At 35.7% G+C, this 20,493-nt stretch overlaps 1 protein-coding gene across 1 annotated transcript in view; it reads left to right on the plus strand.

The window, feature by feature from the left end:
• The window catches only part of LOC140148167 (zinc transporter ZIP13-like), a 32,426-nt gene that overhangs the window by 2,490 nt on the left and 9,443 nt on the right, over nucleotides 1-20,493 (plus strand). The window contains exons 2-4 of the mRNA XM_072170028.1: nucleotides 2,803-2,907; nucleotides 4,112-4,212; nucleotides 12,552-12,833. Of these exons, the coding sequence (XP_072026129.1) occupies nucleotides 2,803-2,907; nucleotides 4,112-4,212; nucleotides 12,552-12,833 (488 nt within the window). The remainder of the gene's footprint in view (nucleotides 1-2,802; nucleotides 2,908-4,111; nucleotides 4,213-12,551; nucleotides 12,834-20,493) is intronic.

Here is a 20,493-nt window from a genome sequence, read left to right on the forward strand (position 1 = left end):
GAGTCACAATTAGCACTTAATTAATTGTGGCAAGACAATGCTTTCAAATATATGTTTTTGAAAGGTGCTAATGATTAGATTGAAGATGGTACAGCAGTCTAATTTAAAATGATATCATAATAACCAGTAATGAAGAGATTCAAGAGAATTATTAAGAAAATTTAAAGAAAATTTAGACCGTAAAACAAACAAGCAGTCTAGTTACAGGTACTGAATTAATCCCACTTTGTACATACATATATATCTTTCAATCATACACTCTAAATAATATTATCAGATAATTTATAGATAAGATAGTGGATTAGGACTTGCTGGTATTGTATAGACAAAGATCAATCTAACAATGGTACATGTAATTCACTAGAGGTTACTGACTGCACTTCAATTGTGTTGAGGTAATTATGACAAATCTAAACATTTTGCTTTTGGACCGAAGCAAAATGTTCAGATTTTTCACAATACACAAAAATAACTGATGCAAAGCCATTAATAGCCTCATTCATAAACACTTTCAATTTGTTTGATTCCATCTTTATCACACCATCAAGTAGTTTCCTGTGTTTTCATTGGATAAGCGCCCCAATTTACTGACATGATATATCTCGTATTATACCTGCTGAGCATGTCACATGCACGTATCGACGCACCGTATCATGTTAGTAAGGACATAAGCATGCGCGGCTCTGCATGACAACTCGCACAGCAACGATAACAATCATGGCGCTTCAATAATAGGCTACAAAGTCAGTGTGTCCTTTATTGAAACACAGATTTCCAAATAATACAGAGAGCTTTTCTGAACGGAATTTGCAGCGAAAAGTCGGTTTCAGTGGTCTCAGCAGAATTAAGGGGGTACTACACCCCTGCCCAATTTTGTGCCTATTTTTGCATTTTTCTCAAAAATTATAGCACATTGGGGACAGTAAGATATGTATATTATAGGGGCAAGGACTACAACTACTGCACTGGAAATTTTATTTCAGCACAGACAACAGTTGTGGAGTTACAGTCAAAAATGAGGAAAACCAATATTTGATCAATAAATCAATAACTACTTGCTTTGAGTTGCTGAATTTTCAGTACAGTAGTTGCAGTCCTTGCCTATCATATCTTACTTGTCACCAATGTGCTGTAATTTTTGAGAAAAATGCAAAAATAGGCACAAAATTGGGCAGGGGTGTAGTACCCCTTAAATTGGTGTGGAAGATGACCGTGCTGGTTGAGCTCTCAAACTTTATTGGAGAATTAGGCCTACTTACGAGGTGATATGGATTACATCTAGTCTCGGAGATATAATCTGTATCACCCCTAATAACTAATAGAGGTTTTGCATTACATGTATATGACGTATCATCCTGTAAATATGGCAGACTTCTCAAATGCATTCAACAAAAGCATGATTGCAATCATCGTCTCACACACATAACAAATGCACTATGATCAAATAGGTTGATGACAACATTTGATTGAATGGACTGCACTGCGCCATGATTACGGTGAAGGACACCGGTTCAAATCGTTTGTTTGGAGCCAGTCGATAAAAGAGTATTATATAAATTTCAAAATTAATCATATTTTTTAAACAAAATACAATTTAACTTTATCTTTCATTTTCCCTTTAAAAATTGAATAGTCGATCCGCCAGCGACCAATTACAACTAATCATGCGATGTTTAAATACGGTATTTGCATGCACTTAAAAAAGTTTATCTTGTATACAGGTTCAGAGCTACCATGTGCGATTGTGCATTAAAGCACATCCCTTTCATGATCCAATTGTAACATGAAATATTAAATAATGGGGTGTAGCAGCATTATACTACTATCAGTGATTCGTTAAATTTATCTTTTTAAAAAAAAATGGCAGTTACATTAGGCTACAAAAAGTTGATTCTGAGTTTCAGGCCGCACTTGAATTCATTATTGTGATTTTCCAAAAAAGAAAATAAAAATTTGTAATTTTGGCAAAAAAACAATATTAATGAATGTCTCTGCATTTTTAGTGGAAAAATCAAAACATCCATTTGGCTATCAGCGATTCAGTCAACTTGTTGCGATAGATTGGCATCTGAGTGATAGCCTTTGGTTTGGTCATAAAAAAAATAATGAATATAATGAAAAAGTGACCTCACTTGTTTTAAGAAATTTGTGACGGAAACTCAAGATTGATTGTCAGTTCACCTTATAAATACTATATTATGGTGTCTCTTCCAAACATGGTCAGCACAGATTTCCCAGGGGGGCCACTGATCATTGACCAGGGGGTATCATGCGTAGCCAAAGATTCAAGTAAAAAGGGTCTTTTTTCATGATCAGGCACTGTACTTGTACGTATCGTGAATAGGGTATCTAAAACAAGGAAATTTAAGAAAAAGGGTATACCTTGTACAAAAATCACAGTGTTTGGGGTCCTTTGAAACAAATATAGCATGGAATAAAGGTTAAAAGTTATGAACTTTTGAATTTGTGTTTTCCCAGTTGTTATGAAGGGTTTTAGAGTCAAAAAATGACTAATTTACTTGTTTCTAATGGGGGCAAAAATAGTCAATACTTATTTAGGGTATAAAATTGCACTTTTCATACTTGTTTAGGGGTGCATTTTTAGACCTCGTAAATACTTGTTTAGGGTGCTATTTGGGACTTCGTGGCCACGCATGATACCCCCTTGTCAATGACCAGTGCCCCGGGACAGATTTGTAGGTTGATGTTTGAAAAAGGCAAACTCACAACATTTATTACACTTCAGTCTGGAATCTGTTAATATCTTTATTGATGCCTTTATTTTCTTGCATTGTGATTTAGCTGGGGCAGCCAGATTCAAGTGTTTACTAAGCTTTGCTGTTGGAGGCTTATTAGGGGATGTATTTCTTCATCTACTACCAGAAGCTTGGGCTCACATCCATCCAGGTAAGAAAATATGCTGTCTAGACCTGCTGTCAGTGTCGTCAATGTGTCTATATTATGATCAGCTCATAATAGATGATATTACATCATAGATTGATGTATGTAGAATCGTATACACGCAGAGATATCTGCGCAAAGGTACTGATGTACACTTTTATGACTTAACGCTTGCAAGTGTAAGTTGATATGCGTAGTAACAAAGGGTGAATAATTTTTGCCTATAGGGTAGCCATTTGACAGGCATTTATACTAAACGTATAAAGATTACATTCATCTGTGTGTAGTACATACACCAGCTTTTTGAGTGAAGCTGCACCCAATGTATAATGGACACACCTCAAGGCTTCATGTTCACCCACATAGCATTTTAAGCTAATTTTGCAATTAATGAAAACATATATACCGGGTATGTCTTCTTTATTAAAAATGCCATACATGCCCAAATTGATGCAAGACTTGAAAGTTGTCTACAATGGTGTCGCCAAAACTTCAGTCACCTAACAAGTCTCAAGAAGCACACTCCACAAACACCCACATTTATCAAAACTGGATGTTTTTCAATTAAATCAGAAAAGCAATTATCCCAATTCCCAAGTAGGCAGAATAAGTTTAATAATTTTGGGCTTCACAAAGAGAATTTTGCAATGTTTTATCAAAACAAAACAATGTACTCTATGGTGCCACAGCCTTTGTCTCTCAGATTGCAAAAGAGACCCACTTTTAGGTATGTGGCGATATGCAGTTTCTTAGCTGTTACAAATGATCTTCATGTAGCAGGCCAAATTTTATGCCCAAACAGTCGGTGCCATGCATTTCAATCACATTCTGACAATATTGTGCTTGCACTTAAAGGTGGGTAACCTGATTGACAATCTCATCCCCCACTTTACCTCGTCAAAATGCTGATTTGGGTATCAGATGAAAGCTCATATTTTTCTCATAAACATATTGAAATTTGGCGTTCCAAATCGGAATATTTCCGCAGAAATTATCAAAAAACTGTCGAATTAGGCAGTTTTTTGATGATATCTTCGGAAATACACTGAGTTGGAACTTCTAATTTCAATATGTTTATGAGAAAAATACGGCCTTTCACTTGAAATCAATATATTACATGATTTTCCAAATATCAGGTCACCTTCCTTTAAGATGTGTTTATAAGTTCATTAAGCTGAATGATCATAATTTTCATTTGTTACACTTACAGATGATCACATGGGACACATGAAAATTGGTTTATGGGTACTAGTTGGCATCTTGACATTCTTAACATTGGAGAAAATGTTTTCAGATGAAGGAGAGAACAAGGTGAGATACAGGTCTTCAAGTAGTACTCTTATCAACATAATATGTGTAGTGGGAAGGGAGTGTCCACGAGGGTTGACGCAACGTACATGCATTGTGAGTTTAGTGTTTGTACAAAATACTTGCATGGATCATTTCCCAGCTGTTTTGAAGGGCAACAAGTACAAGTTCTCTATATTGATTGACTGAATTGTTTGTTTGAATTTATTTGAATTATCAACATTACAAGAAAACAAATTTGCACATAATTTTATACATTGTAAAAATTCATAAAACAAAATCTTTAAAAAGGTCTTTAAAGCGTGTGTGTGCATATGTCAGCGCTTACAGCCTCCGCCAGCTACTTGAAGCTGCGCCAAATGAAATGCACAGCACACTGACGTCACTTCCATATCAGGGTGAAAAATGGTATATCCAGCTCTGTCCCATCCACCTTGAGGGTGGGATTGGTAGAGATACGGTTATATTTAGGTGCCAACTGTTTAGGTGCCTGACCTGTTCCTAGAAATTGACCAAGATGCCATTTTAAGAGAAGGCACCCTACACCGTTCCCACCACAGGCATGTTCTGGTTAGCTGATGTGCAGGGATCAGCACCTCAATTTTGGCTCGCTGTGAATTTACTTCTTATGTATTAGACTTTTTTTTCAATAAAAAAACCCAAAATATTGAAAAGTTAATTTTGATCATATTGTGTTTGCTAATTTGCAAATTTATACTAAGTAAGATGGGTTACCCATTCATTTATGGGTTTTTTTAGTCTTGTTATCATTTTTATCTACTGTATGTAGTTAAACCTCTTTTATTTTGCCAGTTATGTAATATGTTTGACATTCACATGTATTATGTTGTTATACTTCAGTGAAATGAATAAAAGTTGCCATTTGCAATATAAGATTACCCGATTCACAAGTCATTGACGCCAAGATATTGAAAGTGTAATGTTGCTTCAAAGGTTACAAGTCAATGCTGTAATGGGACCGAGCTGCCATCATATTTCTGCAACCGAATTGATGGAGAAAACTGAAATTAATAAGTGGTAGCGTAGTCTCAAGAAGTAACAAGTTCTAAAAATGACAATGACCAATTCTGTTTGAATTTAATGTAACATTGTTTAGAATTTCATGTATGTATTGTTATTTTGCTTCTTCATTCATCCTATGACATCACATCTATTGTTATGGTTCAACTTCATTTATTTTATATATTGAGTTAGCATATTGACAGACCAGCAATCTTTTTTCACAAGCTGTAATGGCCTGACTGCCCGCCTATTTTTGAACACTGGTTGAAAACTACATGACTTTAATATGCGACAATACTCTAAAAAAACCTTTTACCTAAAAAGATTGTGTAAAATTGCCATGTTGCGAACATATGTTATTTTATGAGGTATATACATGTACTTTTTGTACACATGCATATGATGCACATGTAGTGAAAGTCCTAAACGTGGCTAATATGCAATATGCTTGGCATGCTTTAATGGGGGGTGAATCACCTGCATTCAGGCACTTTCAAAATGTACCCACAGCAAGTATTTTTTCATTGTGTAAAATGGGCTCCTCAAATCAAGAATTACAGGGTCAACCTTAATATAAGCAAGTATTTTATGAGTCGTGATGAACACAGCTAAAAACTCTGGTACCCATAGCAAATGAAGGCTGGTAGGGCCGACAGTGATCAATCAGAAGGTCTGAATAACAATGAAAAACCATGACAAGTTTTTATCTTTTTAGTAGAATTTCCTTCTATTAATAAATACACAGATTGGAATTTTCCATGCCTGTGCCCTCTAAGCATACAGTACTTGAATCAGCTGACGCCGGTACAGTGTTCATACCTGGCGACATTGCGCGAAGTTTCTTTTGTGTATGCTCGTGCTATTTTTGAGTTTGCTCACACGGTACCTGACTTAGCGTCGATCCCCATAGGCAACATGCCATGATTCAGAGTTTTACCTTCATTTCAACTGAACTTTTTTAGCATCTGGGTGCCGAGTTTAACTTCCCTTTACAAGTAACATTTGGTCGCATGTCATAAGTTGGGTATGCAAAAAGGGTGGAGGGATTACACTTTTCTGAAAAGTGTGATACAAATTTGATTGGCAATCCGTAACCCCATATCCTACAGCAGTGGTTCATACCTCATTTTAAGCCTAATTTTATACTTATTCAATCTACTGAAGCATATAATTATACATTATTCAGTAAAAAAATCACATGAGTTGAAATGAAAAATGCCAGGGGTGGAGGAGCAGGCGGATGTGGAGCAGGCGGATGCGGGAGTGTGCAATAGGGCCTATGTGAAAAATCACATGTCAGCATGTCAAAACTACCGGTTACTTTTTCAAATCTAGTGAGGGTATGATGTATTGACAGCTTTGAATGTTGAATTTGTACAACTAAAACAATTACTAACTACTTAAGGTGGTACTACACCCCCTGATAAATTGTGTGACTAATTTTGCATTTTCTCAAAAAGTAACTACATTTTGTGTACACACTGGTAACAAAAGTTATGTATATATTATTGGGGCAAGGAATCCAATATACTTCACTGAAATTTCAGTGATTCAAGACAAGGGGTTCATTATATATGTTAAGAAATGAGGTACATTCCTCTTTTTTTTATCATAAATAAAGTACTGCTTGTCTTGAGTCACTGAAATTCCAGTGTAGTAACTTGATTCTTTACCCCTATAATATACATAACTTTTGTTGTTACCAATGTGTTATTATTTTTTGAGAAAAAATGCAAAAATTGTCACAAATTTATCAAGGGTGTAGTACCACCTTAAAGGGTTATATGTTCCATTTTTTAATTTTAAATGAAATCCTAGTTGAATTTCAGTATTTTTAGCAACATGCTAATGTACAGTTCTCTTCTCGATATTCATTTCCTCAATAATAGAATACTAACTGTCTCGCTAATTACTCGTAAAAAGGTCATTGACCTTCACAATGTAATTAACATACGTACAATTATTTTTAATAGTTCATTTGAAGCATTAATGTATTGAGAACATATCCTCCAAATCTGATGACATTCTTGCATAAAATAAAAAATTAACAGTCGTTTTTGTAATTGAGGTCCGATTTGAGAAAAACGCATTTGAAAATTGAGATTTGCATAGACGCCTGTGTATTAATTAATTAGTAATTAAGCATTATCTCAAAAATTAAACATGTGATAAGGTTTAAAATGGTGTTAAGTATTAGAGGTTGTCAATATGTACAACATATCAAAAAATAAATTTTTTGTCATTTTTGACCATGTAATGGAAATTGTACCCAACTTATGACATGCGACCATTTGTATGATTTTAAAGATCCTGGAAAGAAAAAGAGTACCCTTTTCCCCATTGTTGCTGGTTTTGATATCCTAAACGAGAAACTTGTGTATTGTGTTTGACAGTGAAAAAATGCCCTTTTTACTTTTTTTGTATGCCAGCAGTGATATACAATACGGTCTTTTTATTTGGCTTACAAGGGGTGGGTAGACATAACATTAAAATGTCATGTCTACCCACCCCTTGTAAGCCAAATATTTGTCCCAAGCAATTTTTGTAGAAAGAATTACATACAATATAGTTCCATAGCATGAAAGTAATATATTGCAAAATTTTATTTCAAATGTTGTGTAATGAAGCTTTGAAGGGGATCATTAACACTATATTTGTGCTTTGTATTACATTGCAGCTGGGAAGAGATCAATATTACTAACATGTGTTACAGTAGTATTCTATTTCTGTTTACTAGGAAATTAAAAATCAATGTATATATTATGAAATAGATATTATCTATATGTAATTTGCTTCAAACAATACATGTATTGATCAGGGAGTCTTGATTTTGAAATCATTGGGTTAGGATGTTCAACTGGGATTCCAAAAACATACTCAAAATATAACAAATTTGACACAAAAGAGAGAACCAAAAATATGCCAGTTCGATTATTTCTGTTCCAAATTTTGCTCAATTTTAGAAAATGTTCACAAATTTTGCTAAAACGCATAACAAGAATTTGCACTTTTTTCAGATCTTTGGAGAAAATATTGATAAAAGACCAAATTTCTAAACCAGTTCAGTGTGACAGTGTACTTCACCACTTTCAATGAATCTATATAAAAATCTTCAGGTTATTTCATAATTTCAAGAAAATGCTGTTCCAGCCACATTTAAAAGTTATTAGAACTTGGTGTTCAGTTTTGAGCAGTATGTGACCATGGAAACTTGACACTTGAGATACTTTTTAAAGTAATTCAGGTAGCCATAAGTATATGTTTGGTTAGCGGTTTCCCTTAAATAGTTTCCCAATTGACCACACTAAAATAGATGACTCAAAAAATAGCTGAATGTGCTTGAGAGAAAATATTCTTTAATTTCCACTCTCCACTTAGATCTTGGTTTAGACCCCCTCCACTTAACTTAACGCAAGTAAAGAAACAGAAAGGAAAGAAACCGGATGCACAGAGAGCACAATTTGAATCATCAATACCATCCGTTGAGACAAGTTAAATAATTCAAATGATCAAACAAATTAAATGGCTCTCAGTTTTAGTGCCAGTAAGAGACTTGTATTTGCTTGAGCTAGTAGACTATGGATATAAATAACTAGCTAGATGTGATAGGTTAGTCACAAGATACTAAACTTAGCATCACTTGTGTGTGGTGAATACTGAAAAGAGATTCAACTGTCCTTTTTAATTAACATTTTACAGAGTACTCAGTAGCATCATCAGCATGAATGTACTGCTCTCCCTGAGAGCCCTGTTTACAGTTACACAAACTGCGTGTTTCTACTGAGGGCCCAATTCCGTGCCATGCCGTGCCGGGTCATACCGGGTAACAAGCCCAGTAGAAACGATCTGGGTAATCGGATGCCGGGTCATGTGCTCGCCTTTTGTGATCCACCTCTTGAGGTGGATCATGCCGAATCAAAGCGTGTAATCCGCGCAGTAGAAGCGAGTCGTGTGATCGGTTGCGGGTCGAGGTCATGCGTGTTGCAAAAATAACGCGATTTATATTCTACTTGTATAGTCTAGACTAGGCCTATAATGTAGTAGGTTCTTTCTTTCTGACATTATATACACTGGCCACATGTGTGACTCGCCGCATGAACTTGGTGAAGTAAAATGGATATGGCTTTACTTAGTCTAGGCCTACTTCTTTATAATTAATGAGTTGGTTATATTTTGGCTGTAAATTAATTATCATAATAGCCAATTACTAGTAGATCCACTCAGTGGTAAATTAATGCAATTTGGATTTTACGAAAACACTAAATTGTGATTGTAGGTCATATGCCATGAGCTGCCATGCGTAGACATTTAAATTTAGGATACAACCGTCAAATCTGTTTTCCGAAATTCCGGTTTACAGGGGAAAGCTGTGCATCGTGCGAGACACGGCTTTCTGGTCTCAGTAGAAACAAGCTGGGTAACGGTGGCCGGATTATAATCGGTATTTTGTGCCCGCAAATAGCGGGTCAAAAAGCCGTGCGCTCAGTATAAACACGCTGATATTTGCATAACATACTAATATTAAAATTTAGAACATATCCCAAACTAAACTCTCACCCATACAATTATTTTTGCAGCTTTAGAATCTATTAATACGATGTCCCTCATTAATTATTCATGAGCTCATTATCGCGACATATAGTGGGTATTTTGAAACCGATGCTCAGTAAACATATAAACAATTTTTTATGCGCAGTTGGCATATACAGCTTCAGGTTTTTTGGCTGATAGCCGTTGATTTGACAGACATAATTTTGCTATTGCAAGAGCTTGACAGATTCAGGAACCACCCAAATTACCTGGGGCTTTACATTGCTAGCTTGAGGGATATCCCCACATGCTTTGTGTCAAAATACCAAGAAAATGCGATGTGGAATTTGGCTTGAAAATTGTGATGCGTTGGGGAACTTTTGAGGTAAATACAATGTGGAATTTAGCTCAAATTTATGTATAGCACTTTTAGCTAGATGCATTTTGGAAAAGTGCATAGCAGTTGATGGAAATTGCATCGCATTTTGCCATGCGATACCGTCGATTTCGACCGCTGAGTAGGATATTCTAAAGGATAAATAAAAAGTCAAATAGGCAGTTTTACCAATTTTTAAATTCACTATTAACAACTCTATTAAAAATGGATGAACACTTTAATATCATAATCATTGCTTATGAAAAGTTTGATGGTAAATCATTTTTCCCTGCCAAAAATGACAATAAAACAGCTTTGTATTGATGGAGTGTTCATTTCCAATTGCAGTTGATCATTGAAAGCTATAATGGAAACACTCAAACACACAAATTTAATTAAATACGGTAAAATCATAACTCCACTTAAACATACCGTAATATGAAATGTAATTTACCATTTATCCCGCGTTAATTATCCTCTTGTGACTTGATAATTATAGAGCACTTGCATTAAATGTATTGAGTCTCCTGTTTATATAGCATTCACACGCAGCATCAGCACCATCTGTTTTATGTCTAGCAGCAAGCAATCAGAATTCATTAATAAGTTCATCATCCCAATGACTTGGATTGCTCATCAGGGGCATACACTCTTATGTAATGCCCCCAGGGACTGATATACTGTAATTATTGGTCATTTATCATTTTTGTGAGTGTTTAATTTACTAATTTGGCAAAATGGAGGTTATAAAGCAAATTTAACATAGGTACAAAGGGCCCCTTTGTCAGAATCGCAAACAATTATATTTAAAATATGCACTTAGCAAGGCAGCATCTAGGTGTGTAGAAGTGGTTCTGTTAAATGTTGGGTCATTATTTCCCGCCAATTTACTAAGCTGTCTTGAGCCATGTGACTTTATAGAGTTGAAAAGAGTGAAATAAATCAAGCAAAAATGGGGGAAATTATTTAAAAACAAGTTGTATTTTATCATTTTCAAGTGGAAGAATACATCTTAGTGTTCATAAGTATCAAGAGATTTCAAATTCAGGCGTGGATGAATGTGTCTCCCCTTATTTTGCCCTTAACAACAACCAGAGCTTCAAGTTTTTAGGTAATATCTTGATTTCAGGATGATGTAGATATGGGTAAATCTTGTTTTTAGTGCATTTTCAGCATGCCATCATACTCGGCAGTCCACGCTTTTTAATGCGTGCCGGTTCGAAATTCTGAAAATTGGTAAAAGCGTGTGGGTTTAAACTTTTTGGGTAAAAAGCGTGGAATGATATAAAGCGTGGGATTAATTTTAAAAGCGTGGGGCTTCTTCCAACTTACAGTATATTTTTATTGAATGATAAAATAATCATAGTTCCAAGAAAAATCGCCAAAACCTGCACACCATGTCGCAAGATAAAATTCCATTTGATGCAGACTAGCGCTTGTTTACGAGTGTCCAGCGCAATATACACAATATCCTCCCCTGAAGCCCTGCCAAAATTCGCACACGTGATATGCAAATGTCCGATTTTCCATGACGTGTTACGATGAGTGGTAGTTTTTCTTTACATTGATCATATATTTTGAGTGATGTCAATAATCATGCATAATTGATTGAGCGAAGAAATAGGATATAGTCGCTGATGAACACAGCGCACATCAAGATGTGAATTAGTTTCATGACAAGAACAACATTTGAACACCATAAAAGTACAGAACTTTATTCATTAAAATGTTTATTATACAGTACAGTAGTAGTTTTTCACATATAATTTGCATTGTTCATGTAATGTATCGACTTAATGGAGAGAAAAACATCGGACTCGCTGTTTTACTTGATTTACTTTGAACCAAATTGTGTGTGACTTCGTCAATGTATACAAATAGCAGAAAAAGCAAAAAGTGGTGGGGGTCAAGAATTTTCAGTATAAAGGGTGCCTCAATAAAAAGTGTGGGGGTAAAATAAAAAGGGTGGGAGTCAAACCCCACTGCCGAGTATGCCATTTGTTTTGTCACTTGAACATCTCTGAACAACAACAGCAATAAAATGGATACATTTGTTTCATTTCCTGTAAATAAATCTTTTTATTTTTTGTAGTTTTTATGAAAAAAAACTGCAAACCCTTTCTAACAATAAACCCTTTCTAAACAATAATTGTTCAGAATGTAGCTTAAACTAGTTTGTGATGTTTGTAAGTATAGCAAAATAGCCCCAAAATAGCTTTAAAAAGTGTCAATGTATGATAGTGTACCTTGTTCCTTAATCCTGTATGTTGCAGCCTTTTGATGTCATGGGTTATTTGTTATGCAAAGACGCCTTGGTTGAATTTGAAATGAAATCCAGGGTGATGCTGAAGGAGATGAATTATTACTTTCAAATAATTTGCTTGGTACATTCTTGCATTTTTCTCTCCCTTAGGATTCCAAAGAGGCTGCGCAGCCAGGCAAAGCACTCCAAAGCAACGACATCAACAAGTTAACAGCATCATTAATAACAGAGCAAGCCTCAATTCCTAATGGACATAGCGAGTGCAACGGCAGCTCAAAAACAAATGGATCGGTGTCCAAACACAAGGGAGAGATAGATGGAGTATGTAAGAGGAATGGGAGACTTAAAGAAAAACATCACATGAATGGCAACAATTACAGTCATCAAAAGAAGTCTGATTTAGAGAAAAAAGATAGGGTAGATAACATCAAGGTGAGATGATAGCTGGATGGGGAGATGGAATTGATTTTCTCCATTAAATGCGCACCATTTAATTTTGTGTAACTTTAACAGATCAAATGTGTAATAATTTGACAGAGAGGAAGGAAATATGGAGGTGAGAGGAAGAAGAGAGAGAGAGATAAGGGGGGGGGGGAAGAGAGACATAGGGGAGAGAGAGACAGACATACAGAATCGGAGAAAGAGAGCTGGAGGCTAAAAAAAGCGTTTGTTTTAATGTCCATGTCAGCTGAAACAGCAAATTCATTTTTTTTTTTACATTTTTTTGCCGTAAAATCATGAAATTCTGAGAGATATTTTGAAGAAAATTTACTGGATTCGATACTCACATTGTTTAGGTATCCATATTTGTACTTCAATTGTGTTTTATCAACCACAATTTTTAAAATTACATTTCAACTCAAAATTGAGTTTAAAAAAATCTTTTTAGCCTAATCAGAGCTGGAGATAAAAATACTTGTTGACAATCAGCTCCCCACAGCGTGTGATTGGTAATAGCAAGTAAAAGGAAGTTTAATTTGCCTGGTGCCTTCATCGGAGAAAAGGAATCGCAGAAAATTTTATTGACTAATCAGAAAAGCCATTAAGCCACTTGCAGTTCGCCATTATGCACTATATGCGGGAGAGCCTCGAACTGGCAGCATACATGAAAGGAAGAATTACGTAACCTTACACAGAATGTTATATGACTGGTTCAATTCCCATTCATGTATGCTGCCAGTTCGAGGCTCTCCCCGCACATAGTGCATAATGGCGAAACTGCAAGTGGCGAATAAGAAAGGCAGTGTCCATAGGGTTAACAGGAATGAGGAGACGTGAGTGAGAGCAAGACACCAGAATGCATGACATCAATTTGAGGTGATTCAAGAGTGCCAACTGGTTACAGTGGTGAAAGTGACATCAAATTCATGTCACCCATTCATGAGTCATTCCATGTCAAATCACCCTCAAATAATGGAAGTTTACACCCACAAATCACCCTATAAACCAATTTTGAACCAATTTGAAGGGGGTCTTCAAAATTGGATAATAGGGTGATTTTGGCTGCCAAAGCTGAAATTTCAATCAGGATTTAAAGTTTTGGCTCCATTACTGTTCTCACGATATGGCCTGCTCATTACGCAGATAGATAAAGATTGTGACCGCCAACTTTCAAACCATATACCGTTGGGCCAAATGTGTTGATATACTATTAGTGTAATTTGAAAGCTAATCTCATAAACAATCCAAATCTGCCATTTAGTATGTAGGAGCAAGTGAAAGTTTCATGATCTTTTGCCGTTTACTTTGACCTTGAATTTGACTTTGTGGTCCACATGAGTGACATGACTACAAGATGAACTTGTGTCAAAATTATACCCCTAGGTATACAATGTATACCCCCTGTGATTGTTTTTGATTTCCAAGCTTTTCTCAAAGTTATGATGCAATAATGTGATTTTCCCATTGAAGCACGGAGTAAACTGCAATGCTGAACTTTGCACTCTAATAGTCGGTATGCAAAGTCCCGAATTAAGGGTTAACTGTGTGTTTCAATGGGAAAATCAAATTTTTCCATCAAGTATGCCACCTTTGAGAAGAGCTTGAAAGGAAACTAAAAATATTATATTTCTAATTTTTCAATATTTTTTAATATGTAGGGTATAATTTCAAGGTCACATTTAAGGTCAGTAAGGGGTAAACGGTCATCCAACCTAAAATTTGCTCCTGCAACAAAAATAATGGAATATTTTGGATTGCTTACTATGTAAATTCTAAAGGAAAGACACAAATATGGATAGATTTGGTTATCCCATGCATTTTCAGAGATATTGTTGTTTGAATATTGACGGCACACTCATTTTTGGGCAAAGTTGGCACGCCCCAAAAGTTTGTGCCATAGCACGAAAAACTGTTGCTCTAATGTGGCTAGAATTTGAAATCTAAGCCTTTTTTAGCCCCAATGACCCCACAAACCAAATTTGAGCCAATTTGAAGAGGGTCAGATGTAACTCATTGGGTGAACTGACATGGAATGACGCTTGTGTGTAGCAACCACATATGAATCTAAAGACTGCACAAAAAGTAACTCAGCTGTTATAAATACGCCTATAGCTTATATTTCAACATAGAAAGAAGGACGATTTATTCACGCGCATTTTGATACCCCATTTGTCCAATTTCGTTCATTATTATGTCTTCAGAATCTTGCATCCTATACTTTGTACATAACCTGGCTGTCCGATCAATTTGTGTATCGGTCGCCTGGAGCTACAGGGTTTTTTCATATCTGTAGCCTCTTCATAGAGTGCATAGTTCATATACTTTATGTGCAAAAGTCTATTTTGGTGTGATTTTTTTTTGTAAATGTGACATGCCATGACCAAAAATCACATTTTTCACCAAAAACATTTTTCACCCAAAAACACATTTTTGACCAAAAATCACATTTTTCACCAAAAATCACATTTTTCACCAAAAATCACATTTTCACATTTTTCCCAAAAAATCACATTTTTCACCAAAAATCACATTTTTGACAAAAATCACATTTTTACCAAAAATCAAAAAATCACATTTTTGACCAAAAATCACATTTTTGACCAAAAATCACATTTTGAAAAAAAAAATCACATTTTTGACACAAAATAACATTTTTGACACAAAATAACACATTTAAGAGCCAGTCTCCCTTATTATGTACCCAAATCAGGGGGGGTTGTGATACAAAAAAAAATAGAATTTTCTCTAAAAAATCATTTTGGTACATATTAGCACCAACAACTCACATGTAAAATATGAGCGTGCACAGCGCCCTCATTCAGCTTGAAAAAATTCTTGAAATTTCAGCCTCTCTGAGCCTTACTAGCAAATGGTAAACTTTGGAGGTGCATAACATTGTGCGCCATCATCATCCCAACCTGCATTTTGCATTTTTTAAAGTACCAAATGGTTACATTACAAAAACCAAGAAAAAAATTGGGATCTTGATGGCGCACAAAATCAGCAAATCCAATGATTTGATGAAAAGCGCCCTCGTGCAAACTTCAAAGCATCATAACCATCAAGATCCCAAGTCCGAACAAGTTTGAAATTAAAGACCTCCATGGCAAGTTTCATTTTTCAGCAAAAATTTTTTGGGATTTCGTTGGCGCACAGAGTTAACAGAGGTCAAAGGTCAAAATTTCCTATTTTCGCACATTTTTGCACGCCTGTATTATTGCGCGCCAACGTCACATGACTCTCCGAATAGGATTTCATCAAAGAAGAGGTAATTCTCTGCAAGAACTGAAAAAAATTAGCTTGGGATCTCTTGATCTTCATATTTTTCTGATTTTTTGAAAATGGACTTAGCCTCATTTTGGAGGTCAATTTGACCTCTTTTTCCCACTCGCTGCACAATGTGGGCTTTTTACTGCATCACAAAAAGATGCGCCAACAAGATCCCAATTTTATTTTTCATTGTCTAGCTTCTTTGGCGACCAGTAGACAAAAAACAAGCAACAGCTAATTGGGATCATGTGGGCGCACTAATATAAAAGAGGTCAAAGGTCACGCTTTGTGCCAAAGTGATGCATATTTGCCTATGTGCAGCACGAAAGTGGATCTTTGACCATAATAAAAATGCGCCAACAAGATCCCATCTTACTTTTTGGATGATTGGATAAAGGGCTTATTTATAACTGATAACAAGTAAAAAAAAGTGGGATCATGTGGGCCCACTAATTCAATAGAGGTCAAAGTTCATACTTCATACAAAATTAAACGATTTTTAGCCTAAAGTTGCCAAATTCAGCAACCTTTCACTCAAATTTTGCAAAATATGACCAAGTATTTTGACAAAATTTTTTTTTACTCTCACCAACTACCATGATGGAATCAGCATCATCTGAAATGCACTCACACAAGTTTCTATGAGACATGTCTGGTGATCCCCATTGAAAAAAAAAATTGGCACAAAGACAAAGTATGAACTTTGACCTCTATTGAATTAGTGCGCCCACATGATCCCACTTTTTTTTTACTTGTTATTAGTTATACATAAGCCCCTTTATCTAATCATCCAAAAAGTAAGATGGGATCTTGTTGGCGCACATTTTTATTGCGGGTCAAAGTTCCACTTTTGTGCTGCACATAGGCAAAATAATGCCAATTCGGCACAAAGTATGAACTTTGACCTCTATTGAATTAGTGCGCCCACATGATCCCACTTTTTTTTTACTTGTTATCAGTTATACATAAGCCCCTTTATCCAATCATCCAAAAAGTAAGATGGGATCTTGTTGGCGCACATTTTTATTGCGGGTCAAAGTTCCACTTTCGTGCTGCACATAGGCAAATATGCATCACTTTGGCACAAAGCTTGACCTTTGACCTCTTTTATATTAGTGCGCCCACATGTGACATGATCCCAATTAGCTGTTGCTTGTGTTTTATCTACTGGTCGCCAAAGAAGCTAGATGATGACTAATAAAATTGGGATCTTGTTGGCGCATCTTTTTGTGATGCAGTAAAAAGCCCACATTGTGCAGCGAGTGGGAAAAAGAGGTCAAATTGACCTCCAAAATGAGGCTAAGTCCATTTTCAAAAAATCAGAAAAATATGAAGATCAAGAGATCCCAAGCTAATTTTTTCAGTTCTTGCAGAGAATTACTTCTTCTTTGATGAAATGCTATTCGGAGAGTCAGGTGACGTTGGCGCGCAATAATACAGGCGTGCAAATATGTGCGAAAATAGGAAATTTTGAACTTTGACCTCTGTTAACTCGGTGCGCCAATGAAATCCCACAAATTTTTTGCTGAAAAATGAAACTTGCCATGGAGGTCTTTAATTTCAAACTTGTTCGGACTTGGGATCTTGATGGCGCAGCCTGTTATGATGCTTTGAAGTTTGCACGAGGGCGCTTTTCATCAAATCATTGGATTTGCTGATTTTGTGCGCCATCAAGATCCCACTTTTTTTTCTTGGTCTTTGTAATGTAAGCATTTGGTACTTTAAAAAAATGCAAAAGGCAGGTTGGGATGATGATGGCGCAGGATGTTATGCACCTCCAAAGTTTACCATTTGCAAGTAAGGCTCAGAGAGGCTGAAATTTCAAGAATTTTTTAAGCTGAACGAGGGCGCCAGCACGCTCATATTTTACATGTGAGTTGTTGGTGCTAATATGTACCAAAATTATTTTTTAGAGAAAATTCTATTTTTTTTTGTATCACAGATGGGTACATAATAAGGGAGATTGGCTCTTAACTAAACACATTTTTGAAAAGAAATCACATTTTTAAGCAAAATCATGTTTTGACCAAAAATCATGTTTTTTTACAAAAAATCATGTTTTTGACCAAAAAAAGATTCTGAAGACATAATAATGATAAAATTGAATGGATACTTTAGCATGATACCTGAATTTATCAGTCTAGCTAGAGTTTTCAAATATCACGCTCGACTTCGCCTCGCATGATATTTGAAAACTCTAGCTTCGACCGATAAATTCAGGTATCACGCTCAATCCGTCCAATTTTATATCAATATTAACATCACAGCAGTGTTTTCAAAGAAAATTACCCGAATTTAAAAGTTACAGCTATTTGTATTGATTTGACGTCAGCGCGAAGATAAATGGAGGGTGTTACGTGCCACAATGCTTGCGTAAAAACCATTGATCGCTGTAAACTGCAACTTTTAAATTCAGGTATTTTTCTTTAAAAGCACTACTGTGTTGTTAATATTGAGCGATATTTGACAAATGGGGTATCAAAATGCGCGTAAATAAATCGTCCTTCTTTCTATGTAGAAATATTGTGAAAACAATTATTAGTTCTGAAGCTATAGGCGTATATATAACAGCTGAGTTACTTTTTTTGCAGACTTTAATTGTGTCTGTAAAATTGGCAATTTTGGAGTGAGAATGAGGAAAGTAAGAGAAGATTAGGAAGGAAATATCAAAGAGAGATTGGTTGAGAGAGAGAGTGATTATGTGGGGTGTGTGCAGGGGTAGGTGTTGTTGTGCCTCTAATGTCTTCATGTAAACTCAATTGAACCCATCCTCAAATATTCAGACATGTATCCAATCATGACATGATCAATCCAATGCGGCAAGCAGAAACAGACTCCAAAACAGACCAATTTAACATTGTTTTTCATTCTGATTTCACCAAAAATATATTTTTCCAAGGAGGCAGTTTCCCATGCCCCACCACTCCTTGGTTATGCACTTGCCAATGCATATAACTTTGACCAGTTTATTGTGACTAGCACATTGTCATAGACATGAGACAGGCAAGCAGTCTGCGAGGATGAGTACATTTCTTACAATCTATTTCCTGCATTGTCTTCCTGTATTTGGTACCGCTATAATTAGCTGTCAAAATAACTGACGACGTGGCACATTTGTACTGCAAGTGTTTACCATGGAATCCTTCAATATAAAGAGTATTGAAAATGCATACATCAGTATGAATAGGGTGGCCACAATGCTAGCTATTGTGTGTACCCCTGCCTACATGCACAAATGTATGGTGAAACTGTAACAGATTCTGCAGCAGTTGGAAAACTTTTGGGCATTTTGAATTCCATATAATTTGTCTCCAAGTAACTTCTGTGCAAACCCGACTACCTAATTAGATAGAAAATATTCTGCTCGTAATGAAGGTGAATATAGCATTTTTGTACGGTCACGCATAAAAAAGTTACACACAAAATTATTTTTTGTCATCAAATAAAACTATTTTCCCAAAGATGTACAATTATGCTATATTCAGTTTTAAAATCTAGACCCTCAGAGCAAAATCCTGTGCAAAAATCAGACAATTTGGTTGTGTAGTTTAGGAAATACAGGCCTTTGAAGGTCAAAATTGGCACATAATAGCGCCCTCACATATATTTACCTTAAAAGTCCTGGCAAAAGAGTTATTTTTGTGATTTCAGCCATTTTTAAAATGTTGTAAAGAAGCAAATATAGCAATTATGACCCTGGATTTTCAATATTTGCATAAATGAATACATCTTGTGCCTTCTTTGGCTTTATTCCCACAATTATCGCTCCGTGAATATGCAAATTTATGACAAAATCAGGATTTTCCTAAAAATGGGGTAAAATGGCCAATTTTGTGAATCTTTAAAAGCCGGCTGTATCTTCGCAACAGATTGTCCGATTGAGTTGATTCAAGAGGTTTTTAAAATCATTTTGCAGCAGGAACAATCCTGACAGAAAAAGTAATTCCAGGGGTGGGTATGAAACAAGGAAAATCTGTTTGAACTGGTATTTCTTCTATTTAAAATTTTGAAGAATTGTTTCTTGTCTTATGTACTAGCACAAGTTTGTAATAATACAAAATGGAAGTTATCTAGCCGTTTGATTTGATTAATGAAACACTTGTAAGTAAACTAATAGATATTCAAGAGAAGTTGAATGTGTAGTGTGCCATATTGGTGACCATCCACCTGACCACCCACCAGTAAGAGGCTGTAATGTCGGCAGAACTAGTTCTGAGATATGGCCCATTGAACGTTTCAATGAACAATAGAAAACAAAAGCTTTCTTGACCCATTGTTTTCCTACAGATAATATATCACTGTAAAGCTTATTGTGATATCTAATATCACAAGTGAAAATGCCAACTATACATTTACAGCCAATTTGTTGTGGATGGTCATA

The sequence above is a fragment of the Amphiura filiformis genome, chromosome 3 (assembly GCF_039555335.1).
Source record: "Amphiura filiformis chromosome 3, Afil_fr2py, whole genome shotgun sequence".
Taxonomy (NCBI): domain Eukaryota; kingdom Metazoa; phylum Echinodermata; class Ophiuroidea; order Amphilepidida; family Amphiuridae; genus Amphiura; species Amphiura filiformis.